Consider the following 15527-nt stretch of genomic DNA (forward strand, 5'->3'; position numbering starts at 1 on the left):
GCATCTCCTCCTCAGGGGTTCAGAAGTCGCGCAGCCCAGCAGTCTTCGCGTGAGTGGTGGCGGGTCTAGCTCACCGACTCCCAGTTCAGTGTCTTGAGCTGCCAGAAGATTGGGCAGCCCTGGAGGCTGCTGAGACTCCGCTTGTTCCCTCAGCACTTACATCTTGTGATGTGTGTTCCGTATTTAAACAATCTCACCAGGATAGTTGTTTTATGGCCACTGTCTCTGCGTCCGCTCTTCCTTCTGGGAGTATGTTGCAAACAGGTCCTCGTTCGTTTCCTGAGGTAAAGGTCTCCCGGTGACCACGTCCTCCCTTCCGGTGTGTCTGAAAATACCTTTATTTCACCCTCATTCTTGAAGGCTCTTCTCCGCAGGCACACGGCTGCCGGCTGTCATTTGTTTTCTTTCATCTCGGTGGAAATGCCGCCCCCTGTCCTCTGGCCTCCTCGCTGTTGGGTACTTCGCTGTCTGTGAGCGCTGCTGTGAGGGGATTCTGCCTCTCTCCTGGCCCCCTGTGGGCCACTTTAAACATCACTCTTTTTTTTTTTTTTTTTTTTTTTTTGAGACGGAGTCTTGCTCTGTCACCCAGGCTGGAGTGCTGTGGCCGGATCTCAGCTCACTGCAAGCTCCGCCTCCCGGGTTCACGCCATTCTCCTGCCTCAGCCTCCGGAGTAGCTGGGACTACAGGCGCCCGCCACCTCGCCCGGCTAGTTTTTTTGTATTTTTTAGTAGAGACGGGGTTTCACCATGTTCGCCAGGATGGTCTCGATCTCCTGACCTTGTGATCCGCCCGTCTCGGCCTCCCAAAGTGCTGGGATTACAGGCTTGAGCCACCGCGCCCGGCTAAACATCACTCTTTTTGATCTTCTAAAGTTTTCAGTGTGTGGTGTTAGTTCTTTTTCATCTCTTTGGAATTACTGAATTTCTTAAACCTGTGACTTGGCATCTTTTACCAGTTCTAGAAATTCTTAGCCGTTATTGCTTCAGATATTGCCTGTGTTTTCCTCTCCTTTTGGGAATGTGATTCAGGATAGAACGTCTCGTCCGTCTTCTGTGTCTCTTAATCTCCCCTCCGTATTGTCATCATCGTGTCTCTCTGTGCTGCATTCTGCATGATTTCTTCTCATCTGTCTTTCAGTTCACGAATGCCCCCTTCTGCTGTGTTTTATATGCTGCTGAACCCCTCCATGGATGGTTCGCTCTGTCCATTGAGTTTTATATTTTGATTATGAAAGTTTTTTATTTCTAGAAGTTTTATTATTTTTTTCAAAATCTGCAATGTCACTTTTTATAGTTTTTTATTCTGGGTATTCTCAAGCTCACCATTTGTGTCTTTAAACATAGTTTGTCGTCTATAATCCCAGCACTTTGGGAGGCCAAGGTGGGTGGGTCACTTGAGGTCAGGAGTTTGAGACCAGCCTGGCCAACATGATGAAACCCCATTTCTACTAAAAGTACAAAAATTAGGCTGGGCGCAGTGGCTCACACCTATAATCCCAGGACTTTGGGAGGCTGAGGCAGCCAGATCACGAGGTCAGAAGTTCGAGACCAGCCTGATCAACAGGGTGAAACGCTGTCTCTATTAAAAATGCAAAAATTAGCCGGGCATGGTGGTGGACGCCTGTAATCCCAGCTATTTGGGAGGCTTAGGCAGGAGAATCGCTTGAAACCGGAAGGCAGAGGTTGCAGTGGGCTGAGATTGCGCCATTGCACTCCAGCCTGGGTGACAGAGCGAGACTCTGTCTCAAAAAAAAAAAAAAAAAACTTTGAATAATTTTTTATGATGTTTTATAATCAGGCAATTCCATTTTTTCAAGTCTGTAGTCAGTCTGTAAAAGTTTTTTTTACAGACAAGGTCTCACTCTGTTGCCCAAGCTGGAGTGCAGTGGTGTGATCATAGCCCCTGGGCTCAAGCCATCCTCTTGAGTAGCTGGGATTACAGGTGCACACCACCATGCCTAGGTAATTTTTAAAAAATTGTGTGTAGAAACAGGGTCTCATTATGTTGCCTAGGCTGCTCTTGAACTCCTGGGCTCAAACGATCCTCCCACCGTGGCCTCCTAAAGTGTGGGGGTTATAGGTGTGAGCCTGAGCCACTGCACCAGCCTGTGTGGTCTGTTTGAGCCTGAGCCACTGCACCAGCCTGTGTGGTCTGTTTGAGCCGTGTCTGTTGTTCCTGCTGGTTCACCCTCCTGGCTCCTTAGTTTCTCTGTGCTTGGCTGGCTGTGGCAGTGTTCAGCTCGTTACGTTTGAAGAATTATTCGTAGGGGTTCCTAGACGCCAAAGACAAAGCACCTTCCTCCAGAGGGGGTTTGTTTCTGCTTTTGCTAGGGGGCTTTGGGTCTGTGCAGCCTGGGAGTGACCAAGTTCATAGAATGAAATTCTGTGAACCTCCCAGGCAGCAAATCAGTGTAGGGCTGTGTAGGGCTGATCGAGGGTCATGATTTATCAGGAAAGTTTTTTTTTTTTTTTTTAATATTACTCTTCTGCATATTTTTGAGATACAAGGTCTCGCTCTGTCACCCAGGCTGCAGTGCAGTGATGCAATCGTGGCTCGCTGCAGCCTTGACCTCCTGTGCTGAAGGGATCCTCCTGCCTCAGCTTCCCAAGTAGCTGGGACCAGGTGTGTACCACCATGCCTGGCTAATTTTTAAAAGTGTTTTGTAGAGACAGGGTCTCACCATGATGCCCAGGCTGGTCTTGAACTCCTGAGCTCAAACAATTCTCCTGCCTTGGCCTCCCAAAATGCTGGGGCCACAGGCATGAACGCCTGCGCCGAGCTCCATTCTGCGTTTTTCTCATTCTGTTCAACCACTTCCCCTGCAGTCTTCGGGGCAAGTTGGTTGGGACAGGCTTGCTTCTGGCCCTGACTCCTAAGATGTGGCCCTGTGGAGATCTCCTGGACTCCTCACTCTGGGTGGGCTGGGAAGCTTGAGGCCAAACCTGCTGGCGGGGCAAGGGCTATTGGCCAAGAGCGGCACTGGGCTTGGTGCAGCTCAGCCCCCAGGTCAGGCTCTTCCCTTGCCCTTGACGCTCTTCAGCGTGGTTTTTTTTTCTGGGACAGAGTCTCACTCTTGTCGCCCAGGCTGGAGTGCAGTGGCGCGATCTCGGCTCACTGAAACCTCCGCCTCCTGGTTCAAGCAATTCTCCTGCCTCAGCCTCCCAAGTAGCTGGGATTATAGGCGCCCGCCACCACGTCCAGCTAATTTTTGTATTTTCAGTAGAGACAGGGTTTCGCCATGTTGGCCAGGCTGGTCTCCAGCTCCTGACCTCAGGTGATCTGCCCGCCTCGGCCTCCCAGAGTGTGGGATTACAGGCCTGAGCCACCGTGCCCGGCCTCTTCAGCATTTTTCTTCGGTATTTTTTGGCCCAGCGTTTGTGGTGTTTTCACTGGGCACTGGGTCACGTGGCCTAGCCCATCACTGCTGGGTGGAGGCCCCTTCTCCTGGATCTGCCCTAATCAGGACTTGCCCGCTTCACTGGTGCCCCTCCCACCAAGGCTGCCACTCACTGTCCTCCCACCACCAACCCAGCCATCAGTTCTCATTGCCCCTCTCGCCCATTGCCTCTGGCACGAGCCTGGCCTGTGATGCTGCCCCCACACCCCCTTCTTGCCCACCCTCCACCTTCAGCCCCTGGTGCGGCTCCTCACCCCTGACCCCGGAACGGCTGGGGCAGCCCTGACTGCTTCTGCCAGACTCTCTCTGGGTGGCAGTGCTGTCTGGATCAGCGGGTCCTCTTCATCCACGTTTTCTGTTTTCTGCTCTCTGCTCTGATCCCACTCCGACTGCAGTCACCTGTGTGCTGCCTGCCTGTGGTCCTGGGAGCCCGAGGCCAGCCCCGCTGCCGCATCCTGCTCTTCCTGCCTCCAGGTCTCAGAGAGGAGTCACTCGCCTCTTTGAGCCGCACCCACATCTAAACCGTGTAGAACAGGCCCCTGTGAGGATGGCCCTGGGGTCCCGCGTGCTCGTGGGCTCAGTCTGGCTCCCCAGGGCCCTCTGGTCAGCCCTGGCTCCTGCCCTACTGCAGCTGGGGCGACTTCCCATGTGGCACTCTTGTCCCACTTCCTGGGGCTTCCCACCCACTCTGAGCAAGATGCCAAGTCCCCACCGCCAGACCCTCCCACACCACCGACACCTCCCACACCCGGCCCTCTGTGCGTCTGCAGCCACACCCCATCATGGCGCTTGGGTCACAGGCCTCGAGGTGTTCCTGTGTCACCCAGTGCAGGTGTCTGCCTCCAGCCTCTGCACTTGTGAGACCTTCTCTCTGGAAAATTCTTCTCTGATATCCACGTGCCTTCACATTGCTTCCCCATCTCGCCCTGAAAGATGGGCAGGGCCCCCCTCCTGCTGCAGCATCTCTGGGGCTGTCCACCTGTGGACACCCACTCAGTTCCTTTCCATCTTTATCCTTGAGGGTCGGCTTCCCCAGGGCAGGGGCCTTGCTGGTAGCCCCCCAACTCTGGAGCACCGCAGGGAGCTCAGGGTGTCCGGTAAACGCCTGCTGGATGAGGTCCTGAGTGCAGGGAAGACCTGAGTGCTGACTGTGTTAAGAGAAATGCAGCCGTTCCCAAAGGCTGCCTGTTGCTGGCCCTGTGTTTGCAGAGTTCCCAAGATATACCCGCTCTGAGTCCCACTGCTGCTGTCTCAGGTGCTGTGTGGTTCTTCGGCGCCTTCCCCTCCTGATGCTGGTGGTGACACCAGACGTGTACCTGCCGGGTGAACCCTGGGCTGTTTCTTGCAGTGCCAGCCCTTGCACTCCTCGCGGCTGCCCAGCTCACCCTACATGAATCGGGCTGATGTTGCTGCTTTGAAGGGGGACTTGGGTGGGCTGGGCTTGGCTCTGTGCAGTGCTTGACGTGCTGTGACCCGTTTCAGGCTGTCCAGGCTTTGCTGAGGTTCTGCAGACCTTCAGCACCTGCAAGGGGATGCTGGGCGAGATCCTGTCTGCATTCGAGTTCATGGATGCTGTGTGCATGCAACTGGTCGGGCGTTATCTCCACCTGGCCAGCCCGGTACAAGGTACTGACCCCCATGCAGGGGCCAGCTGGTCCTGCAGCTCCTTCTGCACCTCTGGACACATGGGACAGCTCAGAGGCCCTGGGGGGTGGAGGGTCCCTGGGCGGAGCGTGGAGTGGCTATTGGGCTCATGTGTAAGAAAGCTGCCCTTAACATATTTAGGACAAAGAATACAGTGCTCTGGTTCTGTGTAAGGTTTGTAGTTACATAGGTTTCCTGATCATCTGCAAGAAGGACAGGAAGGAACTAAGTGGCTATTTTTGGTGAGTGGGGAGACTTTCTTTCCATTTCTACTTTTCTTTGTTTTCCCACGTTGCTTTCTGTAAGCATGTTTTACTTTTATGCTGGGAGAAAAGCCAGTAATTTTGTCTGTGGAGGGATGGAGTTTCTCACTGTGGCCCAGGCTGGAGTGCAACGTCACGGTCTCGGCTCACTGCAGCCTCCACCTCCCGGGTTCAAACGTTTCTCCTGCCTCAGCCTCCTGAGTAGCTGGGATTACAGGCACCCGCCACCACACTTGGCTAATTTAGATGGGGTTTTGCCATGTTGACCAGGCTGGTCTCGAACTCGTGATCTCAGGTGATCCACCCACCTCAGCCTCCCGAAGTGCTGGGATTACAGGTGTGAACCACCATGCCTGGCCAAAGACAACTTTTTAAACCTCCTGAAAGTCAGCTCAAGCGGACAGCTGTGTGCTCCGCAGGCTGCCTGGGTCCTTCTTGGCCTCAAAAGATCAGTGGTTGCTATCACAGCCATTCCGCCCAAGCAGCCCTGATTCTTGCCCTGGAAGCCGGAGCCTCTGCTCACTCTGCCTTCCTTACTTACTTCTAGAGAGTCCGTTTTACGTCCTCATCGAGACTTCAGGCTCCAACGCAGGCCATGATGCTGAGAAGCTGGGCAGCTTCCTGGAGCACGCACTGGGCTCCGGCCTGGTGACCGACGGGACCATGGCCACCGACCAGACGAAAGTCAAGGTGCCCCATGTTCTGCTCGCAGGTCCCCTCTCTGTCCGTCAAGTCCAGCCTTGTCTCGGGATGCCTGGAAGGGTCATTGGTGCAGCCTAAACAGTGTGGGGTATGGCTGAAATGTGACTCGGTTTCATGGCTTTAAGAGAGTAGCCTCTTTGGATGGAAAATGTATTCCTGGTGTCTAGGCCATTTTCATTAATATTTAAAAACTACTTCTTCCCTGCCATGTCCCTCCCCAGCCCCATGCTGTGGGAGGAGCACGGGGACTGCGCCATTGCCAGTCCCCCGCAGCCTGTGGTTCAGCGGCAGCTGTACCTAGAGTTGTGTGGAATGAGTGGAGGCAGGAGGAACCCCTGGGGCTGTGGAGGCTTAGCCCGGACCCCGGGAGTCCTAGGGTGGGCAGTTTTCTGGAGGAAGGGGCCTTGACTGTGTTACCAGATTATTTGTGCTTTTGGACACCAAAGGAAGGAGGGGCAAGGCCTGGGGCACTGAGAGCCCTTGGTCACCGTCACTGTGGCCTGGGCAGTGGGAGCAGCCCTTGGTCACCATCACTGGGCTGGGCTGTGGGAGCCGTCGGTCATTGTCACTGGGGCCTGGGGTAGTGGGAGCCCTGGGTCACCATCACCAGGGCCTGGGCAGGAGGAGCCCCTCAGTCACCCCTGCTGCAGGGCCTGGGCAGTGGGCCAGCAGTGCTGTCACGGAGTCTTGGATAATGGTAGCCCTCGGTCACCGTTACTAGGGCCTGGGTGGGAGGAGCCCTGAGTTACCTTCACTGGGGCCTGGGCAGTGGGAGGAGCCCTCAGTGACCGTCACCAGGGTCTGGGCAGTGGGCACCCTTGGTCACCGTCACCAGGGTCTGGGCAGTGGGAGGCGCCCTCGGTCACCGTCACCAGGGTCTGGGCAGTGGGAGGCGCCCTCGGTCACCGTCACCAGGGTCTGGGCAGTGGGAGGTGCCCTCGGTCACCGTCACCAGGGTCTGGGCAGTGGGAGGTGCCCTCGGTCACCATCACCAGGATCTGGGCAGCGGGCACCCTCGGTCACCGTCACCAGGGTCTGGCCAGTGGGAGGCGCCCTCGGTCACCGTCACCAGGGTCTGGGCAGTGGGAGGTGCCCTCGGTCACCGTCACCAGGGTCTGGGCAGTGGGAGGCGTCCTCGGTCACCGTCACCAGGGTCTGGGCAGTGGGCGCAAGCCTTTACTCCTGCTTAGTTGGTTCCAGGCTCGGGGTAGCCTGGGTGTTGCCCTTACCATATCCCCCCTCGCCTTTGCCGCCTGACTGTCCTGATTCCACTGCTTCTGGGCAAAACCATGTCTGCTCCCAAGGGCTGGGGTGCGGGTGGCTGGGCTCACTTTTGTGTCCCGGTGCCCGGCCCAGGGGCATCCTCTGGGCAAATGGCAGCTGTGTGATGCCGTCTCTGTCGACCGAGAGGCATGATCAAGTGTGCGTCCTTCCTAGGTCTCTGCCTGCCTTTCCTGCATTTGTCTCAGTGGACTGTGACAGTCAGCTCCCCTACATTCTGCTGCAATAACAAGCAGTCCCCAGGCCCCAGTGACCACATGAAGAGAGGCTCACCTTACCTCGTGTTCTGTGTGGGTGATCGCTGTGGCTGCATCTACTCCTGTGCCTTCCAATTCAGGGGCCCGGGCTGAAGCAGCTGCCTGGCCAGTCTGTTTTCCCAGCAGAAAGAGCAGGACGTCCGCCGGGGCTTCTGTCAGCTTCTGCTCGGGTTGGGGCAGGAACATGAGCCCAACTGCCCTTGGTGGTGCAGGCGGGGACCCTCATCCCACACTGGCTGCTTTGCCGGGGTGGCAGTCATGCAGCCCCCCCACCATCCCCAGGAGGGCTACCCTGACACCCTGGCCTCCACACATCAGCCCCCACGACCCCCACAAAGGAGGGCTGCCCTCAACACCTCCAACCTCCCTACCAGCTCCCATGCCACCCCCAGGGCGGGCTGCCCCCCACGCCCCCAGCCTCTGCACATCATCCCCCACACCATCCTCAGGTGGGCTGCCCCCCACGCCCCCAGCCTCTGCACATCATCCCCCACACCACCCCTAGGCGGGCTGTCCCCGACGCCCCCAGCCTCTGCACATCAGTCCCCAGCCCCTCCACAGCCTGGTCCAGTCCTAGACTTGTGCCTTGAACATTAATGCCCAGAGCCGGGTTCATGACCAGGACAGGGCCGGGCGGGGCTGGTCCTGTGTTCACAAAGTCACCTCCAGAAGCTTCCTGGGACAGGTTTGGGAGAGACTTTGCGTGTCTGTCAGTACCTCATTCCGGCTCATGCTCCACGGGTGGGTAATCTGGCCTTTGTGTTTTGCAGATAGCAAAACCACCCTTTCTTAGGTGTGCGGCTTGGCAGGTTGACCCGGATATGCGCTTGTGCGCAGCTGCCCTGAGGCTTTTCTCTGCTGTTGTCCGGCGTTGGCGAGGCTGTGGGCAGGTCCTGAGTCATTCTTCTCTGCTTTCCACTTTGTGGTCTTTCCCTTCTGGGAGCCCTGGGTTTTTGGACATGTTGAGAAAATGGGGCTTACGCAGGTCCAGCCGCTGCTGCAGGGGTCCTGTGTTTAACGGGGGACTCTCAGCCCTGTCCAGGCCCCGCTGTAGCCTCAGCCCACCTGAGTGGAAGCCACACTGGTCATGGCAATGCCTGTCCACCCGTCACGTGTCACTCAGCAAACCTGTTAGGGAGATGCCTCCTGTGCCGTGTTCCTGCTGGGTGACAGCAGTGACCAGGGCGGGAGAAGCCTTGACCCCTGAAACTCACACAGCAGAAGGAACAAGCTCAGCCCATGGCCCCTCAGAGCCAGGAAGCGCCGGGGAGGAGGGCCGGGCCAGGCAGGGTCATGGGGTGTGCCTGGGAGTGCCAGGAGGGCTGGAAAGATGACCCTGAGGGGTCATTTCAGCAAAGACTTGGTGTGGGGAGCAGAAAGTCTGTAGCAGGAGCACCAAGGCCCTGAGGGGGCGTGTGCCTGCCATGTTCTAGAACCTTCCAGAGATGGTGGGCATGGAGCCAAGTGACTGAGGCATGAGCAGGCAAGGGGAGAGCCCATCTTGTGGCCACAGGGACACACGGGGCGGCTGGTCTGATGAGGTGAGAAGGCCCGGCAGGCAGGAAGGTGCCCAGCAAGCCGGCCTTGCAGCCGTGCCCGTGCCGCTGTGACGAAGGGTCCGTAGAAGGTGCGGTGGTTGCTCCGGGCATGTCATGACCCAAGGTGCTGATCTCACCAAACTAGCTCTAAAAAGTTATGAGAGGGACTGGCCGGTGGCTCATGCCTGTAATCCCAGAGCTTTGGGAGGCCGAGGCCAGCTCGGTCAGGAGACCTGAACCCTGTGGCGTTAGAGGAGTTAAAGACACACACTCAGAACGTAGAGATGTGAAGTGGGGAATCCGGTCTCACAGCCTTCAGAGCTGACAGAGATTTACCCACATATTTATTAACAGCAAACCAGCCGTTAGCATTGTTTCTATGGATATTAAATTCATTAAAAGTATCCCTTAGGGGAAACGAAGGGATGGGCCGAATTAATTGCAGCAGGAACACGCCCTTAAGACACAGATCGCTCAGGCTTTTGTTTGTGGCTTAAGAATGCCTTCAAGTGGTTTTCCGCCCTGGGCGGGCCAGGTGTTCTTGCCCTCATTCCTGTAAACCCACAACCTTCCAGCTTAGGCCTTATGGCCTTTATGGACGTGTTACATTGCTGCAGAGATTTTTTTTATGGCCAGTTTTTGGGGGGCTTGCTCCCACAGAGGCAGGAGGATCGCTTGAGCCCAGGAGTTTGAGACCAGCCTGGGCAACATGGTGAGACTTCAAAACAATAAAAAATTGGTGGTGGGGAAATGGGGGAATTTTGGACACTGGCTAGATTCCCAGTGGTGGTGAGGAGTTGTTATTTTTTTAAGTGTGAGTGTGGCATTGTGGTTATGTCAAAAAAACAGAGTCTTTTTTCTTTTTTTGAGACAGAGTCTCACTCTCACCCAGGCTGGAGTGCAGTGACACAGTTGCAGCTCACTGCAGCCTCGACCTCCTGGGCTCAAGCGATCCTCCCGCCTGAGCCTCCTGAGTAGCTGATTCTACAGGTGCCCACCACCAAACCAGCTGATTTTTATTTATTTGCTTTTTATTTTTATTTATTTTTTTTAAGACAGAGTCTCGCTCTGTCGCTCAGGCTAGAGTGCAGTGGCGCAATCTCAGCTCACTGCAAGCTCCGCCTCCCAGGTTCATGACATTCTCCCGCCAAAGCCTCTGGAGTAGCTGGGACCACAGACGCCCACCACCACAGCTGGCTAATTTTTTGTAATTTTAGTAGAGATGGGGTTTCACCGTGTTAACCAGGATGGTCTCGATATCCTGACCTCGTGATCTGCCCGCCTCGGCCTCCCAAAGTGCTGAGATTACAGGCGTGAGCCACCAGGCCTGGCCGATTTTTATTGTTTTTAAGAGACGGGGTCAGGCCGGGGTGAAGATACAGAACTTGCCACTGCCCTAACCCCATGTGGTGTGCCCCCCGTCCCCGGGTGCTGTTCCCATAGCCAGTCCTTGTCTCATCTCGTCTCATCCTCTAGATGCTGTGGGCCCTGAGGGAAAGGATCGCAGAGGCGCTGAGCCGAGACGGCTACGTGTACAAGTACGACCTCTCCCTCCCCGTGGAGCGACTCTACGACATCGTGACTGACGTGCGCGCCCGCCTTGGCCCACATGCCAAGCACGTGGTGGGCTACGGCCACCTGGGTGAGCGGTGCCCCAGGGCCACGGTCCTACGTGTGCTGGGTGGTGGGCGCCATGGTCACCGTCGCCCCGCCAGGCTGCAAGGCAGGGCAGATTGACCATGGTCTCTGGCTTAGCATATCTCCGGTAGACACTGGCAGGACCACAGTGTCTAACAGGGAAGGGAAAATCCTAATCATTGTCACACTCATTTTGAGTATTTTGGAAAAGACTGCCATTGTGCACTTTTGATGACAGAGCACGTGGCTGAGCTTGCCAGAACATTCTGGGATCTTCACTGGGATGCACGGTTGGAGGGCATCAGCCTTAACCTGAGTCCAGGACGCGGTTCTCAGGGCTGCTCTCACAGGGCCCGGCCCCGAGGCCTTTGCTGTGCTTGATTCGCAGCCCCCAGCTGCTGCCACCCCTTCAGATGGGAGGATTTCAAAACCACGTTCAGATGATCTTTTTTTTTTGCAGAAAAATCATGCTTTAACATGCAAACTGTTAATTCATAGGAAGAAAATGTTTCAATCCTATCAGTTCTTTTATTTTTTTGAGATAGAGTTTCGCTCTTGTCGCCCTGACTGGAGTGCAGTGGTGCAATCTTGGCTCACTGCAACTTCCACCTCCCGGGTTCAAGCAGTTCTCCTGCCCCAGCCTCCCAAGTAGCTGGGACTACAGGCGTCCACCACCAGGCCTGGCTAATTGTTGTATTTTTAGTAGAGACAGGGTTTTGCCATATTGGCCAGGCTGGTCTCAAACTCCTGACCTCCGGTGATCCACCCTCCTCAGCCTCCCAAAGTGCTGGGGGTGTAGGAGCGTGAGGGGGCAGGGCTGGGGGTGTGCCTGTCAGTTCGTGAGGGGGCATGGAGCTGGGGCGTGTAAAAGGCCAGCGTGAGGGGGCAGTGGCTGGGGGTGTGGAGCGTGAGGGGGCAGGGCTGGGGGTGTGGAGCGTGAGGGGGCAGGGCTGGGGGTGTGGAGCGTGAGGGGGCAGGGCTGGGGGTGTGGAGCGTGTGGGGGCAGGGTGGGGGTGTGGAGTATGGCTTTGGGGGCTGACAGGTGCTCAATCTGGCTTCTTCCCTGGCCTGGTGGCACTGGGGCCTCTGACCTGAAGCCTCCATCTACCTGCCAGTAAATGGGATTCAGATGCCACCCCTGTGGTTACAGGAGGGTCTAGGGTTTTGTGCGTGACGATAATAATACGTATTATGTATGAAGGGCCTGTGCCGTCCCAGGCATCATTCTGAGCACTTGATGTGGAGAAACTTCTCTGCACAGCAGCTTTTAGGACTGGTGGTGTTGCTTCCTTTTTACACACGTGTGAACAGGTTCAGAGAATTTAAGTAACTTGCCCAAAGTTGCCCTACCTGCGGGACGGGTACGTCTGGAGGATTTGACATAGACTGGATGGTAATCTTCTGTGATAGGAAGGCAGGACTCCTGAATGGTAAGGGGGTAAGGGCTTGATGGGTGTGTCATCCAGAGAAGAGAGGTACGGGAGCCCCAGTAATTCAAAATATGACTTCGAGCCAGGAGGTTTCCTCCTCTGCAGGTAACTTCAGCCTCTCTTGGCCACAGATAAAGCAGATCACCTTGGTCAGAAATTGAATGAGCCCGCTGTTACTTTGTGAATGCAAGAATGGGCTGGGCGCAGTGGCTCACGCCTGTAATCCCAGCTCTTTGGGAGGCTGAGCCGGGTGGATCACCTGAGGTCAGGAGTTCGAGACCAGCCTGGCCAAATGGTGAAACCCCGCCTCTACTAAAAACAAAAAAAATTAACTGGGCGTGGTGGCAGGCACCTGTAATCCCAGCTACTTGGGAGGCTGAGGCAAGAGAATCGCTTGAACCCAGGAGGCAGAGGTTGCAGTGAGCCGAGATCGTGCCACTGCCCTCCAGCCTGGGTAACAGAGCGAGACTCCATCTCAAAAAAAAAAAAAGTCCGGGCACGGTGGCTCACGCCTGATTCTCTTCTGATACTGTTCATCTTTTTGATTACTTCCACCATCTTTTCTTTTATTTATTCAACATATTAAATGTAGTTTAGGCCAGGCGTGGCAGCTTATGCCTGTAATCCCAGCACTTTAGGAGGCTGAGGCTGGTGGATCACCTAAGGTCAGGAGTTTGAGGCCAGCCTGGCCAACATGGTGAAACTCCATCTCTACTAAAAATAGCTGGGCATGGTGGTGGGCACCTGTAATCCCAGCTACTCGGGAGGCTGAGGCAGGAGAATCACTTGAACCCAGGAGGCGGAGGTTGCCGTGAGCAGAGATCGCACCACTGCACTCCAGCCTGGGCAACAAGAGTGAAACTCCATCTCAGAAAAAAAAAAAAAAGCAAGAATGAATGTTGAATTTTTTAAATGCTTTTCCTGCGTCTACCATGGTGACCAGGTGCTTGTCTACTGATCCCTCTGGAGGCAGATAAGTCTGTGTTTCTGGGGTAGGCCCAAGGTGGCCGCCATCCTCTTTGTATCTTGCTAGATGAGTTTATGTTTGGTGTGGGATTTTGACAGGGGTCTTGGTGGGTGATTCTGTTCCACACTGTTCCTTTCTTCTGTCTATGCTGGATTTTGGTATCAAAATCATAACATGAATATTATGCAGAACTTGCCAGTGGAGCTGTTTGGGCCTGGAGGTTTTTTTGGGGGGAGTATTTTAAAATTATAGCTCAATTTCTTCAATAGCTGTGGGACTTTCTAGTTTTCCTTTCTTCTAGATTGGTTTTTCTGGTTTTTTTTTTTCCATATTGGCATAAAGTTGTTCAAATATTCTTTTGTTTTCTTTGTATCTAGCATTTATGGGATGCCCCCCACACCCTTTTTTTTTTTTTTTGAGGGGACAGGGTCTCGCTGTCACCCAGGCTGGAGTGCAGTGCCTTACCACAGACTCGACCTTCTGGGATCAAGCAGGCCCGCCACCTCACACACGCCAGCAGCCCTGGCTAACTAAAAAAAAATTTTTTTGTAGGCCTGGTTTGGTGGCTCACACCTGTAATCTCAATACTCCGGTAAGCCGAGGTGGGAGGATCACTGGAGTCCAGTAGTTCTAGATCAGCCTGGGCAACACAGTGAGATCTGATCTACACTACACACATTTGTAGATCCAGAGTCATGTAGAGCCAGAACTCCGGGCCTCAAGCAAGGCTCCCTCCTTGGCCTCTCAAAGCCAAAGATTACAGGCGTGAGGTACTGTGCCTGGCATCATTTGCTGCTTGCGTTATCATTTCTTCTTTGACCCACGAGTTATGCAGAAGTGTATTTCTTAATTTCCAAACGTGGTAGTTTTCTAGTTATTTTTAAAATTATTGATTTCTTTTTTACTGCATTATACCCAGGAAACTTGGCCCTTATCAGATCAGATTTTGGAAACTTGATCCGTGGCCAGCTTGTGATCAGCTTTCGTAACCGTGGAGTGCTTGAAAACACTGTGCTCTCTGCAGTTGGTGGAATCAGTGTTTGTACAGATCCATCAGATAAAACGTGTACGTCGTGTGCTCATTCTGCATCCTGCTGACCTGCCACTCCCTGAGGGAGGTGTTAGAATCCACTGACAACAGACTCATCTGTTCCTCCTGTAGCTTTGCCAGTTCTGGAGTCGTGGTCTTAGGGGCACAGGACATGAGGTTCGTCTCTTCGTTCTGGGAAACTGAATCTCTTATCGCGCTGAACTCACGCTTTGTCTCCAGCATTGCGCGTTGCCTTGGTGTCTGCTTTGTTTATTACACGGTGATGCTAACTTTCTTTTATTTAGTGTTTGCCTCACATGTTGTTTTTCCTCCTGTTACTTTCAGCTTTTCTATCCGTAATGATTTAGACGTGTTTCTTGTGGACGCCCCCAGACAGGTTTTTCGCGTACTTGTTTGCCGTCTCGAATGAGAGCGTTTGGCTGCTGAGCAGGTCCTGCGGCGCGTTGTTTGGGTTTGTTTACTTCACCCTGCTCTTGGTCTCTCACTTCTTGTCTGTTTTTTTCCTCTGGTTTTTGCTCTTCTTGTGGTTTATGTTCTTTGTCATTTAGCTTTTTGCCATTTACTAACTTTTGGTGGTCGCCTTAGCAGCATAGCGGGCGTTTCTAGCCCTCTGGGTTTGAGGTTAATCAGAGTCACTACCTTCCTCCCAAACAATGTGTGATGGTGAATTCTCTGTGTCCGCTTGGCTGGGCCCTGGTACCCTCATTTGGTCCAACTCCAGTCTGGATGTTTCTGTGAAGGTATTTTTTATGTGTGATTAACATTTAAATCAGTAGATGTTGGGTACAGGAGATCTCCCACCACAGTGTGAGTGGGCCTTACCCAGTCAGTCGAAGGCCACAAGCGCAAAGGAAGAGGGGATTCTGACCCAGATGGAGTCTCGAGCTGCAGCACCAGCTCCTGCTGGGATCTCCAGCCTGCTGACCTGGACTTCAGATTTTAGACTTAGCTCCCTCAGTCCCATGAGTCAGTTCATTAAAATCAGTGTCTGTCATCTACCTGTGTCTCTGCGTCGCTCCGTCTTTCTCTGTATCTTCCTCTAAATATGTGTAATCTCACTCTCTTGCTCGCTCTTTCTGTACACACACATCCTGCTGGTTCTGCCTCTCTAGGGGCCCTGATGGCTGCGCAGCGTGAGGACTTCAGGGCCCCGTCACTTTGGCTGTCGTTTTCCCCCCGGTCTATGGTTAGCCCCTGTATTGGCGGGCTTCACATCAGATTCAACCATAAAAATAACAATACAACAGTAAAAAAAAAATGCAACAATAAAACATAAAGATGATGCAGTGTAACAGTGACAGACACAGCATTTCCATCGTACCAAGCAACGTAAGTAATCTAGAGGTGATTTAAAGTAT

General features: G+C 54.1%; 1 protein-coding gene across 15 annotated transcripts in view; it reads left to right on the forward strand.

Annotated features, from left to right (window-relative positions):
* Window positions 1-15527, forward strand: part of D2HGDH (D-2-hydroxyglutarate dehydrogenase) — a 31555-nt gene that overhangs the window by 10715 nt on the left and 5313 nt on the right. For 8 of the 15 annotated variants that reach the window (XR_004176690.1, XR_004176691.1, XM_021924259.2 and 5 more), the window contains 3 exons: window positions 4881-5024; window positions 5853-5995; window positions 10560-10725. Coding sequence is in view for 10 of the 15 variants with exons in the window: in XM_021924259.2 (XP_021779951.1) it covers window positions 4881-5024; window positions 5853-5995; window positions 10560-10725 (453 nt within the window). In the remaining 5 variants the exon portion in view is untranslated. Of the gene's footprint in view, window positions 1-4880; window positions 5025-5852; window positions 5996-6017; window positions 6096-10559; window positions 10726-14037; window positions 15428-15527 lie in introns of those variants that run through there. The other 7 variants (XR_004176689.1, XM_021924258.2, XR_002516384.2 and 4 more) reach the window with 5 other exon arrangements.

Source organism: Papio anubis, chromosome 10, assembly GCF_008728515.1.
Source record: "Papio anubis isolate 15944 chromosome 10, Panubis1.0, whole genome shotgun sequence".
Taxonomy (NCBI): Eukaryota; Metazoa; Chordata; class Mammalia; order Primates; family Cercopithecidae; genus Papio; species Papio anubis.